Here is a 10,615-nt window from a genome sequence, read left to right as displayed (position 1 = left end):
TGAAGGCCTGAAATCTTACATTCAGTTCCGCTTTCTGGAACCTGCATTCTTTTGCTCAGGTCTAGGGGTAAAGAAAAACCCTGTATATATTTTATAAAATGATCTTTATAATTTTTCACTCTACACATATGAATAAAAGTTAAAATACATAAAAAGAAAAAATATGTGTGGTCAACATTCTAAGGGGAAGAGTGCTGCAACTTCACAGACACTAACCACTGCTCTTCCAGACCGGATCACTTGCTTTGCTGCTCTCACTGGCATGATTTTAGTGGTCTAGTCATAATGGGTTTTCTTCCTTTGTGAAATAAGGTGTTATATACCTCAGGTCAGCCTCAAACTTGCTGTACAGCTCTGGATGACTTTGATTAAGAAGAAAAAAAAAACAATTTTAACATCTTTAAAGCAATTAATTCAAACTTTCACTAATATCTGCCTACAGGAAGCAGGTAGTTTTTACTTGTTAAGCTCTCTGTCTACAGCAGCCACCCTGTTATAGCATCTAACTGTTGTGCTCTCTACCTGGAGCCACAGACATTTATTTTATTAATACCTATTATGATATCTATATGTAATGCCACAGACTTCTATTAATTAATACCTGTACATAACAGGCAGTTATCACTGCCCTCCCTACTTGGAGTCAATTTTCCCTATCCCAGTTCCAAACTGCAGGCGAAATCCCCCCACGCAATTTGGACAAAATTTGTATATAAATCTATCCTAAAAGCAAATAATCCCAATTTTATAAATTCACAGTTAAATCAATATCTGCCCCAACAAGTAGACAGCTTCCATTCTCCAACTCTCTGACTCAGAGCAGTCATCTTGTTTCTTTTCACAGCAGGGGACTTTGGAGCCCTCTTTCTTTGTTTCAAGGTTTCCCAGCTTGAATCCAAGTGACTTGTTCCAGTGCCACCTCTCACTTAGAAAATAAAACTCTCAGGCTAATAATCCTAAAATTTTTAGTGGATTCTTGCCCAACATGTTGGGTGCCACCTGCTTCAGGAAATATTAATTAATGAATCTACGCTATTGTTGGTTCGACACCAGCAGGCTGATTGACTATGTACTGGTGGGCAATGGCCGGTCTATTGAACTATACACTGATGGGCAATGGCCAGCCTGTTCTCATCTCATGGAGACTCTCTGACTCAGGGCCCCAAAATTTCTCCACCCAGCTTGCTAAGTTCCTTCTGGCATGTCACTACCACAACAACCCCATGCTTCAAAACTCCAATGGCCTTTGTGGTGCATATCTGGCAAAACCATGCTTTGCCACCATACCTTTCTCTCTGGAACCCAGTTGAGCCACCATATGAAGGAAAATACCCCACAAACTTAGTTCAGAATCAATGGTAATTTAATTGCTTGGCACAACAACTAGAATCCTAATCTTATAAGCCATAGTAAACTTAAATGCTCCAGTGGTGAATCCTAGTGAATTCGCCATCAAACCCCGGAGTCACTCTTGTCCTCTCACTATACCTGTCCCTGATTTTGAATTTCCGTGTCTCAAGTGTTTGTCTCTTGAGCACTGAGACTATAAAGGATGCACCAACAGGCCTGACTTTATTCCGTGCTAAGGATGAAAACCAGGCCTTTGTATATACTGGACAAGCATTCTACTACCTAAATTTAATACTTACCTGTCCTGTATCTTAAGGTTCTATTTTGAACTCACTTCTATTATAAATTTGTCTGTGGGAATCTGAAGTTTTCAAACTTTCAAATTAAATGGAGACATACTTGAAGCAATCCCACTAAAATCAGGGAAAAGACAAGGATGTGCACTGTCTACAGCTGATAAACAACTTCAGCATTGTGGCTGAATATAAAATTAACTCAAACAAATCAGTAACCTTTCTTATACAAATGACAAAGTGGCTGAGAAAGAAATTAGGTAAACAACTTCCTTCAAAATAGCCACAAATAATATAAAATATCTTGTTGGAGCTCTAATCAAGCAAGTGGAAGATCTGTATGACAGAAACTCCAAGTCCCTGAAGAAAGAAATTGAAGAACATCACAGGAGATGGAAAGATCTCCCATGCTTGCGAATCAGTAGGATTTACACAGTAAAAATGGCCATATTACCAAAAGCAATATACAGATTCAATGCAATCTCCATCAAAATTTCAACACAATTCTTCACAGACATGGAAAGAGCAATTCCCAACTTCATATAAAAAAACAAAAAGCCCAGAATAGCAAAAACAATTCTTAACAATAAAAGAACTTCTGGGGAATCACCATACCTAACCTCAAGCTAACACAAAGCAATAGTGACAAAAACTGCGAAGTATTGGTACACAGAAAGATGGGCTGATCGATGGAATAGAATTGAATACCCAGAAATAAACCCACACATCTATAGACATTTGATCTTTGACAAAGAAGCCGAAATCATAGAGTGGGAAAAATAAAGAATTTAAAACAAATGGGCCTAGTCTAACTGGCACTCTGCTTGTAGAAGAATGAAAATTGATCCATTTCTATCACCTTGTACAAATGGATAAAGGACCTCCACATAACACCAGATACACTGAATCTAAAAGAGGAGAAAGTAGGAAATAACCTTGAACACATTGGCACAGGGGAAATTTTCCTGAACAGAACACTAGTAGCTCAGCCTCTAAGATCAACAATTGACAAATCAGACTTCATAAAACTGAAATCTTCTATAAGGCAAAGAACACTGTCAATAAGACAACACAGGAATCTACAGATTGGGGAAAAAATCTCCACTAACCCTACATTTGATAGAGGGCTACTATCCAAAATATATAAAGAACTGAAAGATTAGACTCCCCCCTCCCCCCCCAAAAAAACAAATAACACAATTTGGTACAGGACTAAATAACACAATGGGGTACAGAACTAAAGCATCCACACTTTGGTTTTCCTTTTTCTTGAACTTCATATGGTCTGTGAGCTGTATCATGAGTATTCCAAGCATTTTTGCCTAATATCCACTTATCAATGAGTACATACCATGTGTGTTCTTTTGTGATTGGGTTACCTCACTCAGGATGATATTTTCTAGTTCCATCCATTTGCCTAAGAGTTTTATGAAGTCATTGTTTTTAACAGCTGATTAGAACTCCGTTGTGTAAATGTACCACATTTTCTGTATCCATTCCTCTGTTGAGGGACATCTGGGTTGTTTTCAGCTTCTGGCTATTATAAATAATGCTGCTATGAACATAGTAGAGCATGTGTCATAGGACTGAGCACAGAGACCCCATCCTTGTTGTATGTTGGAGCATCTTTTGGGTATATGCCCAGGAGTGGTATAGCTGGGTCCTCAGGTAGAACTATTTCCAACTTTCTGAGGAAGCACCAGACTGATTTCCAGAGTGGTTGTACCAGTTTGCCATCCCACTAGCAATGGAGGAGTGTTCTTCTTTCTCCACATCCTTACCAGCATCTGCTATCACCTGAGTTTTGTGAAGTAGAGGGAGGGACTTGTGAGGGAGCAAGGAGGGGTAGGAAAAAGGGGGCAGGGTCAAGTATGGGAGGAGGCATGGAGAAGTAGAACGTGTCAGAAAATTGAATGGAGGTATGTAGCAGTGAAAGATGGGGAACTGGGGTTGCCACTAGAAAGTCCAAGAGGCCAGGGACTCAAGAGATTCCCAGGACCCAGTAGGGATGACATTAGCCAAAATACCTGACAAAAGTGAGACAGAACCTGTAGAGATCATACCCAGGGAATAGGCATGGCCCCCTGTTGAGGAATGGGACCACCCTCCCATCTCAAAAATTTTAACTCAAAATGGTTTCTGTCTAAAGGAAATGCAGAGAAAAAGAGTAGAGCAGAGACTGAAGGAAAGGTCATTCAGAGAATGCCCCACCTAGGAATTCATCCCATCTGCAGACACCAAACCCAGACACTATGGCTAATGCCAAGAAGCACTTGCTGACAGGAGTCTGGTATGGCTGTCCCCTGAGAGGCTCTGCCAGAGCCTGACCAATTCAGATGTAGATGCTTGAAGCCAAGCATTGGACTGACCCAGAGACCCCAAGGAAAGAGTTAGGGGAAGGATTGAAGATGCTGAGGAGGAGAATGCAACCCCATAGGAAGAATAACAATATCAACTAACCCAGACTAAATCACCAGCCAAAAAGTACACATGGAGAGACCCATGGCTCCAGCTGCATATGTAGCAGAGGATGGCCTTCTCTGGCATCAGTGGGAGAGGAGGCCCTTTGTCCTGTGGAGACTCAATGCCCCAGAGTAGGGGAATGCTGTGGCAGTGAGGTGAGAGTAGGTGGGTGGATGGGAGAGCACTCTCATAGAGGCAGCACGAGGGAGAAAGGGATAGGAGTTTGTGGAGGGGAAAACCAGAAAAGGGGACAACATTTGAAATTTAAAAAAAAATAGCCAATATAAAGAAAAAATGGGGTACAGAGCTAAACAGAGAATTTTCAACAGAGGAATGGATCTCAAATGACCTAGAAGCATTTAAAGAAATGTTTAAAATCCTTAGTCATCAGGGAAATGCAAATCAAAATGACCCTGTGATTCCATCTTATACCAATCAGAATGGCTAAGATTAAAAACTCAAGTGATAGTATATGTTAGTGAGGATGTGGAGCAAGAGAAACACTTTTGCATTGCTGGTAGGATTGCAAACTGGTTCAGCCACTCTGGAAATCAATCTGGCTATTCTCAGAAAATTGCAAATAATTCTACCTGAAGACCCAGTTATACCATTCCTGAGCATACACCGAAAAAATGTTCCACCACACCACACAGACACATGCTCCTCTATTCATAGCAATCTTATTTGTAATAGCCAGAAGCTGGAAACAGTCCAGATGTCCCTCAACCAAAGAATAGATGCAGAAAATAGGATTCATTTAAACAATGGAATACTATTCAGCTATTAAAAACGAGGACATCATGGAGTTTTCAGGCAAATGGAATTAGAAAATATCATTCTGAGTGAGGTAACCCAGACCCAAAAGGATGTGCATAGTATGTCCTTAGCTTCTTTTCAGTATTTTTGTTATTTTCTTAAATGCATTCAAATGTTTGTCTTTATAGAAGGTCTATAGTTATTAATAGTTCCTTATCTTCAGTAAGTTTAATGTTGTCAAATTAAAATTTATATAAAACAGATAAATCATATTAATGATATAGCTTCTGTGTAACCTTGCAAGACACTATTTTTATAAGTTTTACTGGCAAACAAAATCAAGTATATCTGTTTAGTGTTTTGAGATATGCTTTTCAAGTCATATTGGATAATTTCTGTCAAATTCTATTTCAAGATTTACCATTAGATTTTCTTTGAAGAGCTATTGATTCATCTCTTATCTGGGGGTGGTGAGGTTGTGGCCTATATTCATTTGATGTTTTCATAATATGTAAAGGAGGGGTTCACTCTGTTCCTTTCCATGTGAGTATCTAATTCTTGCAGCAATGGTGCTAAGAATATTTTCTGTGCCCTAATGACTTCCATACACAGTATGCTTATGCCTGGCTATGTTTCACTGTGAGGTCCAGCAATCTCTACCCATGAACATGCTGAGAGAAGGGGAAGTCATTCTTTCCTCTAAATGTCCATTTATTCATTCAAATCTGAAAATGTCATTGGGGTCGGTGCATGATCAGGGATTCTACCTGAAGACCCAATTATACCATTCCTGAGCATATACCCAAAAGATGCTCCACCATACCACACAGACGCGTGTTCCACTATTCATAGCAGCTTTATTCATAATAGCCAGAAGCAGAAAACTGCCCAGATGTCCCTCAACCAAAGAGTGGATACAGAAAATGTGGTTCATTTAAACAAGTGAATTAAAAATGAAGCTATCCTCAGATGGTGAATCCTCAAAATTCAGAGTGTCAGGCAGGAGGTTTCAAATCCAAATATAACCCAAAATACATAGAGAGATCCTATCCCAAACACATACATACTCACATAAGATAATAATAATGATAATAATAATAAAAACAGTGCCTATATTAAAGGGAGGTTTTGAAGATTAGGTGAAAAGGTAAATATGAAGTGTTTACCATATTAAACACTCATTAAATGGCACTTTTAACTTTAGAGTTATTTATCCATTTATTTGAGGTTTTCATACAAGCTTCATGACTAAGAAGGCATTATGAGTATATGAACTGGCATCTTACCTATCAGCCCAGAGACATTTCTTTAATGAATAAAATAAAAAATGTTGTCAAACTGAAACATGCTAAATAAAGAGACTATTCAAAATTCATCAGCAAAATCTTTGTCTATGAAGGCCACATAATTCAGAATATGAATCACTACAGCTGATGGTGAAGCCTCTAAGTTCTATAGTGTCATTGGTTTGGAGTCAAGGGTTATTTTCATTTCTTCCTCCTATTTTTAATGTATTTTAATTGTGCTTGTATGCATTACAAAGCATTTTGACTTCTGTTGTCGCTCCTTCTTGATTTTTGGAGTTTGAATTCTTTCTGGTTTTTGAAGTTCTTTTTCTACATTACCCAGGTCTCAAACCCCTGGATTCAAGTAATCTGAGCTTCCCAAGGGGCTAGAACTACAAGCATGTGGCACCATACCTAAGTTGATGATGATGGCTTCATAATGAAGAAGAGGTTGGGCAGTGCTGATTTTCTTTGTCTGACCAGTGTATTTGACACTCATACTCCACATTTGATTGCTAAATGCAAATAGTCTCAAAGGAACAAGTAAATTTTATGAAATAGATATTTCCATTTGCTTATTAACAAACTGCAAGCAAACATGAGTCTCCACACATTTTATAGACAAGTCTTCAAAAAAAACAATAGAAAAGAGCACACATAAAATTCTGGTTCCATCACATGACAATAGGCTTGAAAAGCTTGTCTCTATGCAGATAAAGAAGATGATATAACTCCTCCATCAAGAAGCCACCATATGGAACATTCTCCAGCAGATAATCTGCAATAGATGCAACAGAAGGAACCTTAGAAATCTGCAAAGATGCTGAATGCAGCAGAAGGCATCCTCCTTTGTGTTGTCACTAGTGAGGCAGTGCTGGGAGTTTTAGGGGACACATTTATTGCACTTGTTAACTGCATGGACTATGCCAAAAACAAGAAGCTCTCTAAGATTGGTTTAATTCTCATTGGCTTGACGATTTCCAGAATTGGTGTCATATGGATAATAATTTTACAGGGGTATATACAATTATTTGTTCCACACATGCTTATCTCTGGAAACATAACTGAATATATTACTTACATATGGGTATTTCTCAATCACTTAAGTGTCTGGTTTGCCACCAACCTCAACATCCTCTACTTTCTAAAAATAGCAAAATTTTCCAATTCCGTATTTCTCTGGCTGAAAAGAAGAATCAGTGCAGTTTTTACCTTTCTGCTAGGATGCTTACTTACCTCATGGTTACTATGTTTTCCACAACTGACAAAGATACTTCATGATAGTAAAATGAACCAGGTAAACACATCTTGGGTCCACCAGCAGACATATGAGTTCCTTATTAACCAAAGTTTAACCAATCTGGGAATCCTTTTCTTCATTATTGTATCCCTGATTACCTGCTTCCTGTTGATTGTTTTTCTCTGGAGACATATCAGGCAAATGCGCTCAGATGATTCAGGAGTCGGAGACCTCAACACAGAAGCTCATGTGAAAGCCTTGAAAGTTCTAATATCTTTTTTCACACTCTTTATCCTGCATTTCATAGGCCTTTTCATAGAAGTGTTATGCTTTACTCTGCCAGAAAACAAACTGCTCTTTATAACTGGCTTGACAGCCACCTGCCTCTATCCCTGTGGTCACTCAATCATCTTAATTCTAGGAAACAAGCAGCTGAAGCAAGCCTCTTTGAAGGCACTGCAGCACCTAAAATGCTGGGAGACAACAGAAAATCTCAGAGTCACATAAATGGGTTTGCAAATCAAAAGCTGCCATGTTCTTTCCTGGTTTTTACCTGTTAGCTGACATTACTAAAACCTCCTGCTATGGTTGACATCTCAAGGAATCTAATTTTCTAGTGGCATTTTAAATCCACATGAAGCCTCCCTTCTCATTGTGACTTGACTATGTAAATTCTTCCCACAAAATAACCTGATAACAATCAGCCTGGAGATAAATTCACATAAAGGTTTTTATGGTGAGAATAAACTGAAAAAATATTTACTTCTTTGTGAATCACTGTAGCTCCCAGGATGAGTTAAAAAAAAAAAAAAAAACTGGACAGTTATCATCAGTCTTTGTGTCTAGACAGAACTAGGGACCAGAAGTTGATGCTTGTGTGTGGATTTTCTTCTTTAAGCAGAGACTATTGCCTTCATTGTGTAAGTCCTAATATTTTCTGCTAATGGAACATATTTGATGCAATAAAAATATCCAGAATAGTAGATAAAGGTATGTCAAAAGCTTCTAAGGAAACAGAGTCTAGCCAAGGGAAAACAGTGGCCTTGTCTATAAGTCCAGCAAATCCACCTGCAATGAAGCAAAACCATTAGGAGTTGGGTAAATATTTGGCTAGAATACTTCGTCGAAAGGAGTCAATATGGTCAGTGACAAAGAAAAATAATACTGAACTTGGGTAGAATCTGATTTAATTTTTAAAGTGATTTTTTTAACTTCATATTGATTCTTTGTGAGTTTCACATTATGTACCCTAATACCCCTCAACTCTCTGTCCCCTCATACCTACTCATCACCCTTACAACCTACACCACTATCAGCAGGAGACAGAGTCAGCTCACTTGATGTCATGCCTTCATGGCTTCAAGGCCAGCTCACCTGCACCTATGTCTTCAAAGCCAGCTCTATTGTGCTGCCCAGCCATAGTTCAGGACCCACTCTCCCAAAACATACAAGGTTAGTGCACATCAGATAAAGATTTAGCATATAAACATATAAGGAACCACAAAAGTTACATACACAAAACTAAGCCAACCAATAAATTTATAAATTAAGTAAATTCTTTTTTTAAAAGAAGAAGCAAAAAGGACTAAAGACATAAGTGAAACTTTGTATTCAATTTCTTACTCCCCACTAGCCAAATGTAGTGATATCTGCCTATAATTCCCACACTTGGGAGGTGAAGGCTAGGAGATCAGAAATTCAAAGTCATTCATGACTATATAGCAAGTTTGAGGACAGTCTAGAATACATGAGAGATTGTCTGAAAGAAAAAGGAAGCAGAAAAAGAAAGGTAAGTGGTGAGTGAACATTTTTTAAACCATTCTACATTTTTAGCCATTAGAGAAATACAAATTAAAACTGCTCTAGGATGACATGTAACCCAGTCAGTGCTATCAAGGAAAAAAAAAAGCACCATGATACAAGGATGTAGGAAAGGGGCATTATACATTGCAGTTAGAAGTAAATTAGTGCATCCCCTATAAAATCCAGTGAGGAAATTCTTATAAGATTGATGACAGAATAATGATGTGACACAGCTGGATTGTTACTGGGTGTATACCTGAGGGACTCTAAGTCAGCAGACACAGAGGTACTTTCCCATCCATTTTTGTACTATTCACAACAGCAAAGTAATGGATCCAACCTAAACATCCATCAAGATACAAATGGACAAAGAATATGCAGTACATATACACAATGAAATTTTATTCATTACTTAAAAAAAATCATGACATGTGGAAAAGTGAATGCAACAGTAAATCACTACATTAAATGAAACAAGCCAGACTCAGAAAGAAGAATGCTGTGTTTTCTCTCACATGCTGACTATAGATTTAGAAACTGTGTGTGTGTGTGTGTGTGTGTGTGTGTGTGTGTGTGTGTGTGTAAAGTAGATTGAAAGAAGGGAGGCATTGGTCTAAATAGAGTTTGGAGTCAGAAAGAGGAAGGGAGGCAGGAAGGGAGGGAGGGAGAGAGGCAGGGAGGGAGGGCGGAATAAAAAGAAAATGAACTGACACTTTGTGATACTATGATAGCACCAGAAAGAGAGAAACAAGGAGACTGATGACAGCAATGGTGTGAGAGTTCTTAAATAAGTAAAGAATGATTATATATATATATGCATTAAAATGTGATACTAATATATTACCTGGTGTGCTAATATATATTATAAATAGATAGATAAATAGATAATAGATAGATAGATAGATAGATAGATAGATAGATAGATAGATAGATGACATATATATAGAGAGAGATGACAGGTAGATAGATAATAAGCAGATAGATATAGATAGATAATAGATAGATAAATATATACATACACACATATACATAAACATGCATACATACATACATTCATACATACATACGTACATACATACATAGTCATTAGGTAATAGGTATCTTAGTTAAAAGCCTATTTTCTTCACATTTATATTTGAACCAACTGGATAGGTTCTTAATGTGTAAATGGTAACATTATATTTCATTTTCTTTTTAAATCCTTTATAAATTGCTACATTTTCTATGCAATAACTCTTGTACCCAGAAAAAAATATGATAGAAGTTAAGGTGTACAAAAAATCAATGTCATTAGCTTTTCTTAGTAAGTCTAGAGAAGCCCCTGATTTTAGCTATGATTACTTAGTTCTCATGGACTTTGTGATTCTATCTTGAACAGCTTCATTAGACCTTTACCTCTGAGAATCCTTGAAACGGAACCCATA

At 37.8% G+C, this 10,615-nt stretch overlaps 1 protein-coding gene across 1 annotated transcript; it reads left to right on the top strand.

Annotated features, from left to right (window-relative positions):
* Nucleotides 1-6,968: 6,968 nt before the first annotated feature.
* Nucleotides 6,969-7,895, top strand: LOC117715655 (taste receptor type 2 member 107-like). The gene has a single exon (XM_034512562.2). It carries the CDS (start codon nt 6,969-6,971, stop codon nt 7,893-7,895), a length of 927 nt encoding a protein of 308 aa, XP_034368453.1.
* Nucleotides 7,896-10,615: the final 2,720 nt, after the last annotated feature.

The sequence above is a fragment of the Arvicanthis niloticus genome, chromosome 9 (genome assembly GCF_011762505.2).
Source record: "Arvicanthis niloticus isolate mArvNil1 chromosome 9, mArvNil1.pat.X, whole genome shotgun sequence".
NCBI classification, from domain to species: Eukaryota; Metazoa; Chordata; class Mammalia; order Rodentia; family Muridae; genus Arvicanthis; species Arvicanthis niloticus.
The sequence above is the reverse complement of the archived record's forward strand: the minus strand, read 5'-3'. Positions and strand labels throughout refer to the sequence as shown.

Excerpts from the sequence above, each read along its gene's own strand:
- LOC117715655 (XM_034512562.2), top strand. The coding sequence starts at position 6,969 with ATGCTGAATGCAGCAGAAGGCATCCTCCTTTGTGTTGTCACTAGTGAG.